Here is a 20,494-nt window from a genome sequence, read left to right as displayed (position 1 = left end):
GTTGTGTAATTCTGGAGGAACTGTGGTCCTTGGTGCTCAGTTTAGGTGGAAGCTGTGTAATTCTGGAGGAACTATGGTTCTTGGTGCTCAGTGTAGGCGGATGCTGTGTAATTCTGGAGGAACTATGGTCCTTGGTGCTCAGTTCAGGCGGATGTTGTGTAATTCTGGAGGAACTATGGTCCTTGGTGCTCAGTTCAGGCGGATGCTGTGTAATTCTGGAGGAACTATGGTCCTTGGTGCTCAGTTCAGGCGGATGCTGTGTAATTCTGGAGGAACTATGGTCATTGGTGCTCAGTTCAGGCGGATGCTGTGAACAGTAATTCTGGAGGAACTATGGTCCTTGGTGCTCAGTTCAGGCGGATGCTGTGTAATTCTGGAGGAACTATGGTCCTTGGTGCTCAGTTTAGGTGGATGCTGTGTAATTCTGGAGGAACTATGGTCCTTGGTGCTCAGTTTAGGTGGAAGCTGTGTAATTCTGGAGGAACTATGGTCATTGGTGCTCAGTTTAGGTGGAAGCTGTGTAATTCTGGAGGAACTATGGTCCTTGGTGCTCAGTTTAGGTGGATGCTGTGTAATTCTGGAGGAACTATGGTCCTTGGTGCTCAGTTTAGGTGGATGCTGTGTAATTCTGGAGGAACTATGGTCCTTGGTGCTCAGTTTAGGTGGAAGCTGTGTAATTCTGGAGGAACTATGGTCCTTGGTGCTCAGTTTAGGTGGAAGCTGTGTAATTCTGGAGGAACTATGGTCCTTGGTGCTCAGTTTAGGTGGATGCTGTGTAATTCTGGAGGAACTATGGTCCTTGGTGCTCAATGACAATGGATGCTGTATAGCTGTGGAGGAAGAATGGTCGCTGCTCAGTGAGGATATATGCTGTATATTCCTGAATGAAGAGGGTTCATTGGTGTTCTGTAGGGATGAATGCTGGTTTTTGTTTCTTTTTATTATGCTTATAACCTTATCCCACAAAATATCAGCAGGGGCCCGTTAATTAGATTTTTATGTCCTACAGTTTGTAAAAGGTCTTTCCACCCACAGTAGGCGAATCAGGGATTCGGATTTGTGCGCGCTTCGGTCAGACAGATCTCACAGCTATTAGTAGACTGCCTGTGTCAGGGCATATGCAATGTAGAGCAGCTACAGGGTTGTACTGATCTCAGCCATATCTCCACTTGCAGCTGAATGGCTGATGTTGGGCGGCCACTAAGTGTTCACATGCTCGTGGATGTGTAGACTGAATTGCAGGTTATTCAGATGTTCACGCAGAACTGTCTGATTTTCAGTTGGATCTCTTGCACCAAGCTAGTGCAAATGCACATTAATGATAATTGCCACTTGCTGCAGCCGATGCAGATAGAAATGTGGAATGCTATGAGAGCTCTGCTGCTAGAGCGGAGGACTGTAGAACTACATATCCCAGCATGTCCTGCCACGGTTTTGCTATTTGGGCATGCTATTACTGTTACAGGGCCCACCAGTGCTGCAGAGGGATGTCTGGATATATTTGCTGGATACTGTATACTTGAAATCGTTTACCCACAGATTGCACGGGCACATCAATCCGCAGCGAGGTGTTTGTCATTTATATGTCATTGACATAAAGCTGCCTGTCGTCATTTCTCATAGACCGTCACTCGCATCTATATCTGTCACCACTAGGGGCAGTCACCTTCACCTCTGCAGCCGGCAATAAATCAAATGAAAATAAAGGAATAAGCTCTGGGTTCTGCGCTGCTCCGGGAGAACATCGTTGAAGAGCCCATTACTATTTAATGTAAAGTGCTGCAGTATCTGAATGTGAATGCAGAACATAAAACTGATGCAGCTTGCAGTTTTGCCAGTATGTGGTCTGCAATATGCTGTTCCTTTTGGAGCGTGCAAGCATCGTGACAGCGGGTCTGATTCAGAAGCAGCAGTGATAGCACTGATATGGTAATGCAGCAGGGGGCCTCACACTTACTGCATGTATTACTGATCTGACGGTCTGATTCAGAAGCAGCAGTGATAGCACTGATATAGTAATGCAGCAGGGGGCCTCACGCTTACTGCATGTATTACTGATCTGAGGGTCTGATTCAGAAGCAGCAGTGATTGTACTGATATGGTAATGCAGCAGGGGGCCTCACTGCATGCATTACTGATCTGACGGCCTGATTCAGAAGCAGCAGTGATAGCACTGATATAGTAATGCAGCAGGGGGCCTCACACTTACTGCATGCATTACTGATCTGACGGCCTGATTCAGAAGCAGCAGTGATAGCACTGATATAGTAATGCAGCAGGGGGCCTCACGCTTACTGCATGCATTACTGATCTGACGGTCTGATTCAGAAGCAGCAGTGATAGCACTGATATAGTAATGCAGCAGGGGGCCTCACGCTTACTGCATGCATTACTGATCTGACGGTCTGATTCAGAAGCAGCAGTGATAGCACTGATATGGTAATGCAGCAGGGGGCCTCACGCTTACTGCATGCATTACTGATCTGACGGCCTGATTCAGAAGCAGCATTGATAGCACTGATATGGTAATGCAGCAGGGGGGCCTCACGCTTACTGCATGCATTACTGATCTGACGGTCTGATTCAGAAGCAGCAGTGATAGCACTGATATGGTAATGCAGCAGGGGGGCCTCACGCTTACTGCATGCATTACTGATCTGACGGTCTGATTCAGAAGCAGCAGTGATAGCACTGATATGGTAATGCAGCAGGGGGCCTCACGCTTACTGCATGCATTACTGATCTGACGGTCTGATTCAGAAGCAGCAGTGATAGCAGTGATATGGTAATGCAGCAGGGGGCCTCACACTTACTGCATGCATTACTGATCTGACGGTCTGATTCAGAAGCAGCAGTGATAGCACTGATATGGTAATGCAGCAGGGGGCCTCACGCTTACTGCATGCATTACTGATCTGACGGTCTGATTCAGAAGCAGCAGTGATAGCACTGATATGGTAATGCAGCAGGGGGCCTCACGCTTACTGCATGTATTACTGATCTGACGGTCTGATTCAGAAGCAGCAGTGATAGCACTGATATGGTAATGCAGCAGGGGGCCTCACTGCATGCATTACTGATCTGACGGTCTGATTCAGAAGCAGCAGTGATAGCACTGATATGGTAATGCAGCAGGGGGCCTCACTCTTACTGCATGCATTACTGATCTGACGGTCTGATTCAGAAGCAGCAGTGATAGCACTGATATGGTAATGCAGCAGGGGGCCTCACTCTTACTGCATGCATTACTGATCTGACGGTCTGATTCAGAAGCAGCAGTGATAGCACTGATATGGTAATGCAGCAGGGGGCCTCACGCTTACTGCATGCATTACTGATCTGACGGTCTGATTCAGAAGCAGCAGTGATAGCACTGATATGGTAATGCAGCAGGGGGCCTCACTCTTACTGCATGCATTACTGATCTGACGGTCTGATTCAGAAGCAGCAGTGATAGCACTGATATGGTAATGCAGCAGGGGGCCTCACGCTTACTGCATGCATTACTGATCTGACGGTCTGATTCAGAAGCAGCAGTGATTGTACTGATATAGTAATGCAGCAGGGGGCCTCACTCTTACTGCATGCATTACTGATCTGACGGCCTGATTCAGAAGCAGCAGTGATAGCACTGATATGGTAATGCAGCAGGGGGCCTCACACTTACTGCATGCATTACTGATCTGACGGTCTGATTCAGAAGCAGCAGTGATAGCACTGATATGGTAATGCAGCAGGGGGCCTCGCGCTTACTGCATGCATTACTGATCTGAGGGCCTGATTCAGAAGCAGCAGTGATTGTACTGATATGGTAATGCAGCAGGGGGCCTCACGCTTACTGCATGCATTACTGATCTGACGGTCTGATTCAGAAGCAGCAGTGATAGCACTGATATGGTAATGCAGCAGGGGGCCTCACGCTTACTGCATGCATTACTGATCTGACGGTCTGATTCAGAAGCAGCAGTGATAGCACTGATATAGTAATGCAGCAGGGGGCCTCACGCTTACTGCATGCATTACTGATCTGACGGTCTGATTCAGAAGCAGCAGTGATAGCACTGATATAGTAATGCAGCAGGGGGCCTCACTGCATGCATTACTGATCTGAGGGTCTGATTCAGAAGCAGCAGTGATAGCACTGATATGGTAATGCAGCAGGGGGCCTCGCGCTTACTGCATGCATTACTGATCTGACGGCCTGATTCAGAAGCAGCAGTGATAGCACTGATATGGTAATGCAGCAGGGGGGCTTACGCTTACTGCATGCATTACTGATCTGACGGTCTGATTCAGAAGCAGCAGTGATAGCACTGATATGGTAATGCAGCAGGGGGCCTCACACTTACTGCATGCATTACTGATCTGACGGTCTGATTCAGAAGCAGCAGTGATTGCACTGATATAGTAATGCAGCAGGGGGCCTCACGCTTACTGCATGCATTACTGATCTGACGGCCTGATTCAGAAGCAGCAGTGATAGCACTGATATAGTAATGCAGCAGGGGGCCTCACGCTTACTGCATGCATTACTGATCTGACGGTCTGATTCAGAAGCAGCAGTGATTGCACTGATATGGTAATGCAGCAGGGGGCCTCACACTTACTGCATGCATTACTGATCTGACGGTCTGATTCAGAAGCAGCAGTGATTGCACTGATATAGTAATGCAGCAGGGGGCCTCACGCTTACTGCATGCATTACTGATCTGACGGCCTGATTCAGAAGCAGCAGTGATAGCACTGATATGGTAATGCAGCAGGGGGCCTCACGCTTACTGCATGCATTACTGATCTGACGGTCTGATTCAGAAGCAGCAGTGATAGCACTGATATAGTAATGCAGCAGGGGGCCTCACACTTACTGCATGCATTACTGATCTGACGGTCTGATTCAGAAGCAGCAGTGATAGCACTGATATGGTAATGCAGCAGGGGGCCTCACACTTACTGCATGCATTACTGATCTGACGGTCTGATTCAGAAGCAGCAGTGATAGCACTGATATAGTAATGCAGCAGGGGGCCTCACGCTTACTGCATGCATTACTGATCTGACGGTCTGATTCAGAAGCAGCAGTGATAGCACTGATATGGTAATGCAGCAGGGGGCCTCACACTTACTGCATGCATTACTGATCTGACGGTCTGATTCAGAAGCAGCAGTGATAGCACTGATATGGTAATGCAGCAGGGGGCCTCACACTTACTGCATGCATTACTGATCTGACGGTCTGATTCAGAAGCAGCAGTGATTGCACTGATATGGTAATGCAGCAGGGGGCCTCACTGCATGCATTACTGATCTGACGACCTGATTCAGAAGCAGCAGTGATAGCACTGATATAGTAATGCAGCAGGGGCCTCACGCTTACTACATGCATTACTGATCTGACGGTCTGATTCAGAAGCAGCAGTGATAGCACTGATATGGTAATGCAGCAGGGGGCCTCACACTTACTGCATGCATTACTGATCTGACGGCCTGATTCAGAAGCAGCAGTGATAGCACTGATATGGTAATGCAGCAGGGGGCCTCACGCTTACTACATGCATTACTGATCTGACGGTCTGATTCAGAAGCAGCAGTGATAGCACTGATATGGTAATGCAGCAGGGGGGCCTCACGCTTACTACATGCATTACTGATCTGACGGTCTGATTCAGAAGCAGCAGTGATAGCACTGATATGGTAATGCAGCAGGGGGCCTCACTGCATGCATTACTGATCTGACGGTCTGATTCAGAAGCAGCAGTGATAGCACTGATATGGTAATGCAGCAGGGGGCCTCACGCTTACTGCATGCATTACTGATCTGACGGTCTGATTCAGAAGCAGCAGTGATAGCACTGATATGATAATGCAGCAGGGGGCCTCACGCTTACTGCATGCATTACTGATCTGACGGTCTGATTCAGAAGCAGCAGTGATTGCACTGATATGGTAATGCAGCAGGGGGCCTCACACTTACTGCATGCATTACTGATCTGACGGCCTGATTCAGAAGCAGCAGTGATAGCACTGATATGGTAATGCAGCAGGGGGCCTCACTGCATGCATTACTGATCTGAGGGCCTGATTCATTAAGGATCACTAATGTGATCCTTAGCGCAGTTTCCTGATCGGGGACTGCGCTTGTGCAAAACGGATTTGCAAAACTGCGAGCAGCTTTGCATTTGCAAGTCCTAATGAATTATGCCCCAAGCTGCTTCCTAGAACACAGCATCGTTTCATCTGCGGCACCATCGGCCGGCTGCGTGAACCATCGGGTCGGTGCAAACCATCCGCTGCAGGTCCTACCGAGAGGCCAGGAAATCGACATCCTTGGACGGAGATCTTGGCCCAGTTCCTCCCATACATCTGTTTTGGGAAGCAGAACACGTCGCCGCATCAAACGCCATCAGATTGTCCATCACTGACAGTTTGATGCTGTAGTGCGACTGAAGTTGCAGACCCGTACTCCGGGGCCGGCGTGTGCGCACAGTACCAGCCATCAGGCCCAATGTCTGCTGAGTGTACATTCATTACAGGAGAGGTTGCTATGGAGAGATGGTTTTGGCAATTAGTACTTGGGAGTGGTGCGTTATTTGACTATGGGAATATAAGCTCCGGTTGTGCCCCTATAAATAGAGTTTCCCTAACAAGGTCGTAGCCAAATGTGAGTCAGAACTTGCCCCTGCCCCTTGCTAGGTTCAGAACAGCCCCTAATTAGACGTTTCTCGCAGGACACAGCCATAAGAAGGTGGATCTCAGTGTCTGCATAGTCATCGCCCAATACAACATTGCTGTGTGAGTTTTTAGCGAGTTTTGTGCACGCACTGTAGCAAGAAATCGTTCCCCTCTTATTGCTTGCGACTCAGAATTAGACCCAACGGGGTCAATTCAATTTGCCGGCAATTAGCTCCCGGCGCTATTAATTTCTGCTCAATGTTAAGTCGGCGAATGCCCGTTCTCCCGGACTTAACAGGTTGATTTGTCGGGAGAACGGGCATTCCCCGACTTAACTGCCCGGCGCGATGCTGATTCCCGACAGAATCAGCATTGCGCCGGCCGCGCGCCAGCACTTTTGTCGAATTTCTGTCGCACCCCCTGGGAGCGCGAGAAGAAATCAGAACAATTAAGTGTCACATGGCGCTCTATTGAATAGCTATTCAATACTGTCGGCAAATTGAATTGACCCCATTGTGTTTACTGAGTGCGTTGCGATATCCCTCCCCCCTCTTGCTCATCACCTTCACAAGTCCTACCGAGATCAGTTTCCCCTGTGTCAGTAATAGTTGTGTGTTCCCCAGAGATTCAGCTGTATATAGTGATTTAGTAGCAGGATAGATACATTCAATAAAAGAATAAATTGTGTAATTGCTGCTTTAAATCTACAATTTGTTCTGCGCTCTCTTCTGTATATTCTGCTCCTGACCACCTGATATTGGTGTACGTGTAATCTGAGAGAAGATGGTCCTTTATGTCAGACCATGTTGATGCCGGGTGGTGTCAGATAGGTGCTTTGAACACCAGAATTTATATAGTAAGCTTGCGAGCAGGGCCTTTCTACCTCTGTGGTATTCAATTGTAGTCGGAACTGCCGTCTTGTCAGAAAGACGTCAGTTTCCGACTCTTTTAGGTTGGAAACTGTTCCGACCTATTCAATCCCCTTGCCATTTGTCCGGCAAGTTGGCAATTCCGACTTGTCGGGAAACACATGGATCGGCGGTATAGCCGCAGATCCACGTTTTTTGTCGGAACTGCGGACAAATCCACAGGTTTTAGCCCCGTTTCCGACATTGTCAATCCGACTTCTAAAAAAGTTGGATTGGCATTTTCGGGAACGGACAAATCCTGTCGGATTTGGCCGCTCATTGAATACTGAGATGTCGGATCCGATCCGACATCAATTGAATATACCCCTATGTCTGGCTGTTATTACCCACTTTTGTTTTATCACTGGTGTTTCCAATTGTAAAGCTCAACGGAATTTGCTGCGCTATATAAGAAACTGTTACTAAATAAATACACCCCCTGTTTCATGGGAGCCACTAAGCTGTAGGGACTCTGCTGGCAACATCGTGTGATTGTTATTGCTTGTGTGTGCTTGGATGAGCCTTTTTTTGTTCTTTTTTAACCTATTTTTGAAGCGGCCTGCCTTTTATTTGTACTGTATTAGAGATGAATATTGTATTTGACTTCATACTAATAATGACATCCAGTGTAGGCCCTCTCTTGGCTCTGGTTCGGAGTAGCTGATCGGCTATTTCATGAAAGGGCGGATGGTCTCCAGTACATCGCTGCTGAACTTGGCATGTCTGTCTGTATGGAAAAGGTGATTGTCCGCGGGTAATAATCCGGTGCCTCCCTTTCATGTAGGAACGTGGTCGCAGTTCTCTGCCTGTTTTTCTAACAACTTCATTCATTTTCTTGTGGAAGGTTAGATCATTTGTAATTGCTTTATACTTTCTGTGGCTGTTTCCACAGTTTTACAGCGTATGATAAGAAGCTGGAAAGCGTTCTCCTGCTGTGGTGTATATGCAGCTTGCCTAGTTTATATATGTACACTCACCTGATGGCGGGCAGCCTCTGCTTGTGCAGTATGGGTCCAGCGTCGTCGCGTGCAGCGCCACTGCAGTCTCATTGACCGGCTGTGTCCGTTTAAGGGCGGTGCTGAAGCCAGGGTCTGTGTCTACCAACGCATACTACCTGGCCTCTGTTACAGAGCTGCAAGGACCAATCTGAGGAACCTCAGGGGTTACTCAGATGGGCAATGGTCTCGCCGATGATTTCTTGGTGCGTCTTAGGGCGATGCCGGAAAGAGGTGTCTTTTCCCCTTAGATGCCTCCTGTGGCATTACCATAATATCACATTGTACGCAGCGGCGATTTTTGTCCATCTCTGAAATGGGTCCATAGTGCATTATTTAAAGTGGACCAGTCACCAGATCCCAGGGTAAAATGCTGCAAATATCGCTTAAGCGCTTTAATTGGTCGAATGCTGAATAAGTGTTTGTGTGACCTCACCATTGACTATATTGCAGTAGTTACCATCAGCCCAGTAGAGGAAGTACCTACAGCTGGAAGCAATGTGCCATAGTTAAGTCTGTTATATGTGCGTGTCACTCTGGTGACACATTTACGGCCCTTCTGGTCAGGCTGCAGGATGTATGGATCTCTGTTACAGGCCTGTGTGTGTCTGCTGGTGTGTGTGCAGCGGTGATTGAAATAAAGGCCTACAGGGCTCGCTCTGAAATGACCATTGATCGTTATTGATCCATACATGGTCTGTTGACATTATCCAGTAAGTTATTCAGTAATGAGATACTTGCCCCAGTGAGGTCTCACATGCAGATTGTTAAGGAAGTATTGCTATATAGGGTAATATGTGATTATTCACATTAATGTAAATATCTTGGAGAAATAACAAGTGCCTAATATTGTGATAATTTCCCCCCAAAAGTGATATTTTTATATGTGGACCAGATAAATAGTTCAGGTGAAACGTACAATGCTCTAGTCCTCTTATGTTCGGATGTTTTACTCCAGGCATAGGTCCACAATAGTCCCCAAATAATTACGACCGACATGTATATGGTTGTTTTGCTGTATCATTGCACAGTATACTTTGTGTTCCCTCACATTACTGTTTGAGTGTTCTGAGTATTGGTGGACTCTTTGGTATATATGGAGAGTAGCGCAAAGGTCATAGGAACATTTATGCATAATGTGCAGATATATCTGGTTCTTATTTTCTAGTCCATTGCCGTGTCTATCACTCAGGGCCTGATTTTTGTTGATGTTTGTTTTGTTTTCCTTTCTCCGGCACATGCATCATATATACGGGTACATATGAGACGCACAGTCTCAGAAATCTCTTAAAAGTGTATTTTTGGTTGTGACGGGAAGGTGGTTATGCTGGTGCACGGAGGTGGTCCAACTTATGGGAGTGCTGTGGTCATGTCACGGAAGTGGTTGTGAACTCAGACGCATTATTGCTCACATTGGAGGCCGTACTCTGACGGAGAATCTGCACCTAGCACGGGGCCGCTGCAAGATTCTATTGTGCGACCGATGGTTACGTCATCGCCTGAAGACGCTCTGAGTGGGCGTCTCAGTCTTTGCACGCTCAGGAGCACACTGGTACACCAGGATGGGTTTTGGCACTGGCAGAAGACGCACACACAGAAAATGCAGCTTCTGCCTCAGAATCAGGCTCTAAATGTCTTTGCTCCTGATCGTTGGGTTCTGCCTTTTCCTTTTCTGGTGGCGATAATAAGAACATTTCATTCTGTGGGTAATAGTGGTGGTTTCCTATAGGGCAATTCAGCTGGAGCAATTCATTTGTTCCCTGCACCCATTAATTAATTGCGTTTGTCATGCTCAAATAGAGTTTAGCCACGTATGGCCGCTCCAGCTCAGGATGTGACAGACCGGGTTTGGCTGCTCCACCACAAGAGACCGGGTTTAGCCGCATATGGCTGCTCCACCTCGGGAGTGGTCAAGATCGGGTATAGCCGCACCTCCTCAAGAGGCGTCAAGACCGGGTTTAGCTGAGTATTGCCGGACCACCTAAGGAGGAGACAAGACCGGGTTTAGCCACTCCACCTCAGGAGGCGACAAGACCGGGTTTAGCTGAGTATTGCCGCACCACTTTGTGAGGCGTCAAGTCCCCAAATGGAGCAACAATTGAATCGCTCCATCGGGCGCCATCTAGTGGCAGCCACGAGGCAAAACAAGTGAATTGCCCCCTAGTTTGAGGTTCCCCAAGTGATTATGCAATGTGGCATTTCTTTTCTTTCTGAGCATTTTAGAAGTGAAATTAGTTTTTCAATCATTATATAATACAATAATATTTTTTTTTCTTGCAACGCAGTCGTTATGGCAGGATTTACACACATTACTATGTTACGGTGATACATAGCAGGGGCTGATATTTTATGGGCTGAAATAACAGTGAGAAGAAGCTGTCACTATATCCTAATGAAGAGGTATTCGGCTCTCTCATGGCTGCTATAGGTCACTGCGAATATTGATTACTAGTGGCTTGTGGCGTCCCAGTGATGTGCCTCATCAATTATTATCCAATAAAGAAAATGGCTGCTTCTGCTGCGCTACAATAATTCAATTACGCTGAGAATTTATAGAGATCGGGACACCTTGAGCCTGATACAGAGTGGCCCTCGGACTGCCGCAGATCATACGGACGTTGACAGGCATATATGCGTCTTTGTGACTGTACTCCGCCTACATTAATCCGCCCCGCATCTCCAGGCGTAAGTGCCAGATTCAGGAACAATCTTCACATGCATGTGGCCTCTTACCAGGAATGTCCAGAGGACCAGTCACAGTCTCCCACCAGATAACTACATATTCTGCGCTGACGTGGACGTTCCAACGTTCCGGCTGCTTTATACTCTATATACTCTATACTCGAAGGGACACTCGTCTGTATAAAATGCTGCGTAATGACAAAATAGTTGCTCTGTCCCTAAACCAACAAACATTTAATAATTACAAATAGGATTCATTCCATGAGCAACATTTCTCATTACCTTCTCGGGTATTTTCCTTACTATATAGGGAATATGTAAAAATAGAAGTAGATCTTAAATAGAAGAAATGTTTTTATCTTATTAAAAGACAGTTTTTAAAATGTTGTGTAAAATGAGGTACAGTAGAACATTTGCTGTTTAATTGATTAGGAAAATATATTGTTGCTTAAGGTGCCTATATTAATTTTTAATGAAAATATCCCCGCTATGTACTAAGTGAAACTCATAGCGGTAACCGCTCTCCCTGCGAGTTTTATCCCCAGCATTTTGGAGGAGTTTTTCACGTTTGTAAAATACCGGGGGAATTGGACACTGCGCACACTGTCAGCTTCCAGAATCACGGCCGGAGCCGGGCGGAAGCTGCAGGAGGGCCATTTGAAGATCCCTCTCCTGCTACCATGCCAAAGCAGATTACACCACCTCTTTTACTGGTAACATCTATTGCAGTGTTCATTGTACACACCCTTAAAAGAAAAATAAGAAACTCTTAATGAACATTCATTATTTGACCAGGGACAGCTGTGTGTGTGCTGTGTGTGTGCTGTGTATGTGCTGTGTATGTGCGTGCTGTGTATGTGTGTGTGTGTGTGTGTGTGTGTGTGTGCTGTGTATGTGCTGTGTATGTGTATGTGCGTGCTGTGTGTGTGTGTGTGTGTGTGCTGTGTATGTGCTGTGTATGTGCTGTGTATGTGCGTGCTGTGTATGTGTGTGTGTGTGTGCTGTGTGTGTGTGCTGTGTGTGTGTGCTGTGTATGTGCTGTGTATGTGTGTGTGCTGTGTGTGTGCGTGCTGTGTATGTGCGTGCTGTGTATGTGTGTGTGTGTGTGCTGTGTGTGTGTGCTGTGTGTATGTGCTGTGTATGTGCGTGCTGTGTATGTGTGTGTGTGTGTGTGTGTGTGCTGTGTATGTGTGTGTGTGTGTGCTGTGTGTGTGTGCTGTGTGTATGTGCTGTGTATGTGCTGTGTATGTGCGTGCTGTGTATGTGTGTGTGTGTGTGTGTGCTGTGTATGTGTGTGTGTGTGTGTGTGCTGTGTATGTGCTGTGTGTGTGTGTGTGTGCTGTGTATGTGTGTGTGTGTGTGCTGTGTGCGTGCTGTGTATGTGTGTGTGTGTGTGCTGTGTATGTGCGTGCTGTGTATGTGTGTGTGTGTGTGCTGTGTGTGTGTGCTGTGTATGTGCTGTTCTGAATCTATCCCAGAGCAGAGCGATTGGTCTTGTTGAAGGGAATGTCTGAGCAGTGCTGTGTACTTAGGAATTGCACCAGAGCCGATGACTGTATCTACAGCAATGTTTCGATGGCTCGCTCTGCCTTGTTGTGAGCTATTAGTTTTCTGCCTGGTTTCTGTTTGTGCACTTTGTAAGTAGCGGTGAGAAGAAGCCGCTGCATTGTAGCACTTTGTATACAGGTTCAGACGCAGTCGCACACAGATATACAAGTGTTGCATATCAAATGAATCAGTGCAGTTTTGTTGCATTGTATGTGTCGCACAAGGCTTGGCGTGCCGAGAAGGGATGTTTGGTGCGACTGCAGCAATACTGTATGAGGATACATCTGTATATTGTTACTTGCAGATGTCTTTTAGTTTACGGGGTGTGTGCCTAGCCTATCTACTGCCTGGCGGGGCAACTGACCTGCCACTCTCTGGGAACCACCGAGGGACAGTCTCTGTAGAGAGATTTATTATAGATCCTTGTTCTCATGCTGTGGCGTACATGTTAGCGTAATCTGTGGCACTCCAGCTGCCGTGGAACTACACATCCCAGCATGCCCTGACATAGTTTTGCTGCTAAGACATGCTGGGATGTGTAGTTCACACAGCCGCTGGAGTGCCATAGGTTGCCTACCGCTGATCTAGACAAATATGTGGGTGGCTCCACTGGCGTTTCTTTAATGGGTGTAATGCGTGCGGTGCACACGGCCCCCGGGTCCAGTGGGGCCCCACCACACACATTGCACCCATGGTGTTTTAATGCTCACCTTTCCGGTGTCCCGTGACAGGCGCTGAAGCCACAACAGTCGCGGCAAAAATCATACCCAAAATGGCTACCGCACATGTGCAGTGTGAAACTTGTCTCCCGGCCAGAGACCTGCGCATGCGCAGTAAACTCCGGCACCGTGCCAGAGACTACTTTACCGTGGAGAGGAGGGGCCCAGCTGGAGTCTGCACACGGTCCCCCTCCTCTCATAGGGGGTCATTCTGACCTGATCGAACAGGTTACTACTGCGCTTGCATATGCACCGCAATGCACAGGCGCGTCGTACGAGTACACAGCGGATCGTTGCTGGGTGATGGATTTAACGAAGAATCCATTCGCACAGCCGATAGCAAGGAGATTGACAGGAAGAAGGCGTTTGTGGATGTCAACTGACCGTTTTCTGGGAGTGTCTGGAAAAACACAGGCGTGTCCAAGCGTTTGCAGGGCGGGTGTCTGACATCAATTCCGGGACCGGACAGGCTGAAGTGATCGCAGCGGCTGAGTAAGTTCAGAGCTACTCAGGAACTGCAAAAAACGTTTTCATCCCGCTCGGCTGCACACGCCTTCGCACACTCCCCTGTGGGCGGCGACTATGCGTTTGCACGGCTGCTAAAAGTAGCTAGCGAGCGATCAACTCGAAATGACCCCCATAGGGCTTAATTCAGACCTGATCGCTAGGCTGCGTTTTCGGACAGTCGACGACCAGGTCTAAACTGCGCATGAGTATGCACCGCAATGCACAGGCGCGTTGCAGGGGTACAAAGCAGATCGCCGCTCAGCGATGGGTGTGTGTGAAGGATCCATTCGCACGGGTGATCGCAAGGAGATTGACAGGAAGAGGGCGTTTGTGGGCGGCACCTGACCATTTTCTGGGAGTGGTTGGAAAAATGCAGGCGTGTACAAGCGTTTGCAGGGCGGGTGTCTGACGTCAATTCCGTTCCCGGACAGGCTGATGTGATCGCAGCGGCTGAGTAAGTCCTGGGCTGCGCAGAGACTGCACAAGATCTGTTTTTACAGTTCTGCTACACATGCGATCGCACACTTGCACAGCTAAAATACACTCCCCTATGGGCGGCGACTATGCGAACGCAGAACTGCAGAAAACCCATAGCGAGCGAACAGGTCTGAATTAGGCCCATAAACCGCCCCTGGGTGGCTCAGTGGTAAGCATTGAGGCCGCGGTGTGAAACTGACCAGGGACCCATCTGCATGGATTTGGTATGTACCTTTGTATTGGAATGGACACTTGTATGGAAAATAGATTAATAGAAACTATTAAACATCTTTTGCTCGCACAGCGATTTGTATAGGTTGGTGCCATATAACTAAAGAACAAAAGCTGGAATTGAACTACTTTTAAATCCGCTACCGTTCACGGAGATGATCGTCCTAATACGCCGCCTTATAGCGCCGCCTTATTACCTATGCAGCTGGGTTATTTCCTAGTCTGAGCGCTTTAGATTCTCATTTTTTGTTCACACATATATTCTCAAATGATCTATATAATGAACAGCTAATGTATGTCCTCAGATGGAAGCACAACGCCATCCCGTCTCCACCACCGGCTGTCTTCTGTGACGTGTGCAGACGGAACGGGAGGGGAGAACCCTGCAGTGCTGGGCGAGGCGGAGCGGGGTGGGCTGAGGTGACCCAGCATATGACTGCTCCACAATACTAGTGCAGTTATGTTCTAGGTCTAACTTCAACACGGTAAATACACCATGAGACGTCAGGAGTTTCTCTCTTTCTGATTCTCTTCTAAGCATTGTAATCTAAAGACATATAAAGTAAACTTCTGATGATTTCTGGTGTAAAGTGCATAGTCACTAGTGATTCCAGAAATGTAAGTTCCTTGTCAGAGACAGATGGTCATCATTACTTCTCCGTTTCTTCCAGCGTGACTAAAACCACTCGTTTCCTCATTACTGGTTTCCTATTGCAAAATAAAGAACATTCTCTCCCTCTCTCTCTCTCTCTCTCTCTCTCTCTCTCTCTCTCTCTCCCTCCTGCCCTAATAGAAGTATTCATGATGAAGCCTAACCCATTAATGACAAGCATACAGCAGCACCTGATCACTCTTGTTATCTTTCCCTAGTGCCCCATTGTCTATTTTTCCATCTTCCTTCCACAAACCTTTTTCTCCGCCTGTTCCTATCACCAATGACGAACAGTGGGTAGTACATAGGGGTATGGGTCGTTGGGTCAACCACACTTAGGTCAACAGTCATTAGGTCGACCACTATTGGTCGACATGCAGTAGGTCGACAGGGTTGCTAGGTTGACTTGATCTTTAGGTCGACATTTTCATTTTTTTGGTGTTTTCTTCATAGAGTGACTGAGAACCCTGATTAGTGCACCGTGTCCCCTCGCATGGCTCGCAACTTCAGGCAAGGCGCCTTGCTGCGCTCTGCGCAGTTTACTATTCCCAATGGTAGTCCACGTGGATCGCAAAGTATGAACAAGTTGAAAAAATTAAATAAAAATTGTGAAAAACTCATGTTGACCTTTTTTTCATATCAACCTATCACATGTCTGTCCACCTATAGAGCATGTTGGCCTAGCAACCCTGTCGACCAACAGTGTCGACCTAATGACAGTCATAGTTACGTTTCCAGTACTCTGGCAGCCCTCGTTGTCCATTTTGTCACTTATGCCCTGTATGCAGGCCCATTGGCCGTACTCTTACTGCATCTCTGTGTGGTGGTGTTGTATGCAGGCCCATTGGCCGTACTCTTACTGCATCTCTGTGTGGTGGTGGTATTGTATGCAGGCCCATTGGCCGTACTCTTACTGCATCTCTGTGTGGTGGTATTGTATGCAGGCCCATTGGCCGTACTCTTACTGCATCTCTGTGTGGTGGTGTTGTATGCAGGCCCATTGGCCGTACTCTTACTGCATCTCTGTGTGGTGGTGTTGTATGCAGGCCCATTGGCCGTACTCTTACTGCATCTCTGTGTGGTGGTGGTGGTATTGTATGCAGGCCCATTGGCCGTACTCTTACTGCATCTCTGTGTGGTGGTATTGTATGCAGGCCCATTAGCCGTACTCTTACTGCATCTGTGTGGTGGTGGTATTGTATGCAGGCCCATTGGCCGTACTCTTACTGCATCTCTGTGTGGTGGTATTGTATGCAGGCCCATTGGCCGTACTCTTACTGCATCTCTGTGTGGTGGTGGTATTGTATGCAGGCCCATTGGCCGTACTCTTACTGCATCTCTGTGTGGTGGTATTGTATGCAGGCCCATTGGCCGTACTCTTACTGCATCTCTGTGTGGTGGTGTTGTATGCAGGCCCATTGGCCGTACTCTTACTGCATCTCTGTGTGGTGGTGTTGTATGCAGGCCCATTGGCCGTACTCTTACTGCATCTCTGTGTGGTGGTATTGTATGCAGGCCCATTGGCCGTACTCTTACTGCATCTCTGTGTGGTGGTGGTGTTGTATGCAGGTCCATTGGCCGTACTCTTACTGCATCTCTGTTTGGTGGTATTGGACAACAGGTGCAGTGTGGACTTCCGTTTACCAGGCCACCTGCTCTGTACACATTTTGGGCTACTCTCCAAGCCTCTTATGGAGGGGACTGAAAGGCTAATTGTAGTCGTATGATCTGTCCATCCTAGGTGCTGAGCACATTATAATGTTGACTATGGTTAGTGGAGAGTGTCACAGTGAATACTTACAATTAGTGACCTATATCATTTGTTTCTTTGCAGAATGTATGACAACATGTCCACAATGGTGTTTCTGAAGGAAGACAAGTTGGAGAAACTCACCCAGGATGAGATCATTTCTAAGACCAAGCAGGTGATCCAGGGCCTGGAGGCCCTGAAAAATGAGCACAATTCCATCTTGCAGAGCCTACTGGAAACCTTGAAGTGTTTGAAAAAAGATGACGAAAGCAACCTGGTGGAAGAGAAATCCACCATGATCCGCAAGTCTCTGGAGATGCTGGAGCTTGGTCTTAGCGAAGCACAGGTAATTCTGACGTGTACTACCTTGCCAAAATGCAATTCCAAAATGCGTTTGTAGAATATAGCTGAGCTGGCACCATCCTGAAAAGGTATACTTGTATCTGACCTGAAAGCTGTACTGAAACATTGACATCTGTCTATATTTAAAGTCCTACTGTGTGAAGAGGGTTGGGATGCGTGCGATCGGCCATTTTGAACTACAGCCATTTTGAGATAGCTTGCAGACAGGAAGTCTGGTGTGCATAGAATAAAATTTCTCCTCGTGACGACACCTTGTAGCTCTTCCACTGTATATAGTTTACGTTTTGAGTTCTAGGTGCCCTTTTTGTATACATTATTATAATAATAATAATAATAATAATAATATATAAAGTATTAAAACATTTTAATAATAGAAAAAACCTCACAGATAATCCTGCAAAGGAAAAAAAAACCCCAAATAGGAAAAAACTGCAGATGCTGAAATTCCTCTGGGATTATTGCATGGCGATAAGAGCACAGTGTCTGGAACACACTTGTATTCGCTATTATTTGTGTTTATCGCTACAAGTGTTATCCCCGCGTAGCGCAATACTGCAGCCGGCGCCGTGTGACTCTGGCGCTTGTTTCCGCAGGTGATGATGGCCTTATCCAACCACTTGAATGCAGTAGAGTCTGAGAAGCAGAAACTTAGGGCTCAGGTCCGCCGGCTGTGCCAGGAGAACCAGTGGCTGCGGGATGAGCTGGCCAACACTCAGCAGAAACTTCAGAGGAGCGAACAGTCCGTGGCCCAACTAGAGGAGGAGAAGAAACATCTAGAGTTCATGAATCAGCTGAAAAAATATGATGATGATATTTCTCCATCGGTACGTAGCTTTTTTTTTTGTTTTTTTTTACTATTTTTGTGGATATGCTTTTTATTTTAGATTGTTCACCTAGGCTTATAATGCAGGGTTAGTGCGCCTGTAATGGAAACCCGTGCTGCGCCAGCTGCTGCAACAGTCACCATGGCGATTCCATGCGCTTTCATTGTTGCCACCCCAAAGCAACCAATTTCACTGACAGATGCGTCGGAGTTCCGCACGGCGGACAGATGCGTCGGAGTTCCGCACGGCGGACAGATGCGTCGGAGTTCCGCACGACGGACAGATGCGTCGGAGTTCCGCACGACGGACAGATGCGTCGGAGTTCCGCACGACGGACAGATGCGAAAAATTTTCGCAAATTTGCATTTTCACATGCGCTGTATGCAGAATCTCTCCATATGCGTCCATGCCCACTCAGTATCAGCACCCCTGTGTTCAAGCTGTGGTTGTATCCTGGGAGTATATTTACTAAGGTGAAGGTCTATAGTAGTGGAGATGTTGCTCATAGCAACCGATCAGATTCTACTTATGTATCTAGCACCTTCTAGAAGATAACGGCTAGAATCTGATTGGTTGCTATGGTAAACATCACCATCTCTGTAAACGTGCACCTTAGTAAATATACCCCCTGGTAGCTCCCCCGTGAGTCACTTTGTGAAGGCAGCAATGTGCAGCAGTCCTGAACCCGTGTACACCAACTAATATACAGTCCTAGAATGAATCCCTCCTGTATATGTGGTTAGATGGATGTATATCGCAGGTGGTAAACTGCAGTTATCGGCATGATCTGTTTCAGGAGGTGAGTGGGTTGGACCTGAAGCTGAGTGATGTAGTAATGAGGCGTAGAAGTTGCTCCTATTTAAGGGGCTGATGGCAAGATAGTGTGTTCTTATATCTGTGCATTTGTCTTTTGCACATGCCCCATGTGTCATTCCAAAAGCCCCGCACAGCAGTCCCACATTATCCATTCCCTCATAGTGGTGCCCCGCACAGCAGTCCCACATTACCCATTCCCTCATAGTGGTGCCCCGCACAGCAGTCCCACATTATCCATTCCCTCATAGTGGTGCCCCGCACAGCAGCCCCACATTATCCATTCCCTCATAGTGGTGCCCTGCACAGCAGCCCCACATTATCCATTCCCTCATAGTGGTGCCCCGCACAGCAGCCCCACATTATCCATTCCCTCATAGTGGTGCCCTGCACAGCAGCCCCACATTATCCATCCCTCATAGTGGTGCCCCGCACAGCAGTCCCACATTATCCATTCCCTTATAGTGGTGCCCTGCACAGCAGCCCCACATTATCCATTCCCTCATAGTGGTGCCCCGCACAGCAGTCCCACATTATCCATTCCCTCATAGTGGTGCCCTGCACAGCAGTCCCACATTATCCATTCCCTCATAGTGGTGCCCCGCACAGCAGTCCCACATTATCCATCCCTCATAGTGGTGCCCTGCACAGCAGTCCCACATTATTCATTCCCTCATAGTGGTGCCCCGCACAGCAGCCCCACATTATCCATTCCCTCATAGTGGTGCCCCGCACAGCAGTCCCACATTATCCATTCCCTTATAGTGGTGCCCTGCACAGCAGCCCCACATTATCCATTCCCTCATAGTGGTGCCCCGCACAGCAGTCCCACATTATCCATTCCCTCATAGTGGTGCCCTGCACAGCAGTCCCACATTATCCATTCCCTCATAGTGGTGCCCCGCACAGCAGTCCCACATTATCCATTCCCTCATAGTGGTGCCCTGCACAGCAGTCCCACATTATCCATTCCCTCATAGTGGTGCCCCGCACAGCAGTCCCACATTATTCATTCCCTCATAGTGGTGCCCCGCACAGCAGTCCCACATTATTCATTCCCTCATAGTGGTGCCCCGCACAGCAGTCCCACATTATCCATTCCCTCATAGTGGTGCCCCGCACAGCAGTCCCACATTATCCATTCCCTCATAGTGGTGCCCTGCACAGCAGTCCCACATTATCCATTCCCTCATAGTGGTGCCCCGCACAGCAGTCCCACATTATCCATTCCCTCATAGTGGTGCCCCGCACAGCAGCCCCACATTATCCATTCCCTCATAGTGGTGCCCCGCACAGCAGTCCCACATTATCCATTCCCTCATAGTGGTGCCCCGCACAGCTTCCCACATTATCCAT

The 20,494-nt window shown here is 47.9% G+C and overlaps 1 protein-coding gene across 9 annotated transcripts in view; it reads left to right on the top strand.

Annotated features, from left to right (window-relative positions):
* The window catches only part of KLC1 (kinesin light chain 1), an 88,810-nt gene that overhangs the window by 25,655 nt on the left and 42,661 nt on the right, over positions 1–20,494 (top strand). For all 9 annotated transcript variants that reach the window (XM_063948519.1, XM_063948517.1, XM_063948520.1 and 6 more), the window contains exons 2-3: positions 17,223–17,484; positions 18,095–18,325. In XM_063948519.1, the coding sequence (XP_063804589.1) occupies positions 17,224–17,484; positions 18,095–18,325 (492 nt within the window). In that variant the 5' untranslated portion in view covers position 17,223. The remainder of the gene's footprint in view (positions 1–17,222; positions 17,485–18,094; positions 18,326–20,494) is intronic.

This window comes from Pseudophryne corroboree, chromosome 12 (genome assembly GCF_028390025.1).
Source record: "Pseudophryne corroboree isolate aPseCor3 chromosome 12, aPseCor3.hap2, whole genome shotgun sequence".
NCBI classification, from domain to species: Eukaryota; Metazoa; Chordata; class Amphibia; order Anura; family Myobatrachidae; genus Pseudophryne; species Pseudophryne corroboree.
This window is presented reverse-complemented; position numbering and strand designations above follow the sequence as displayed.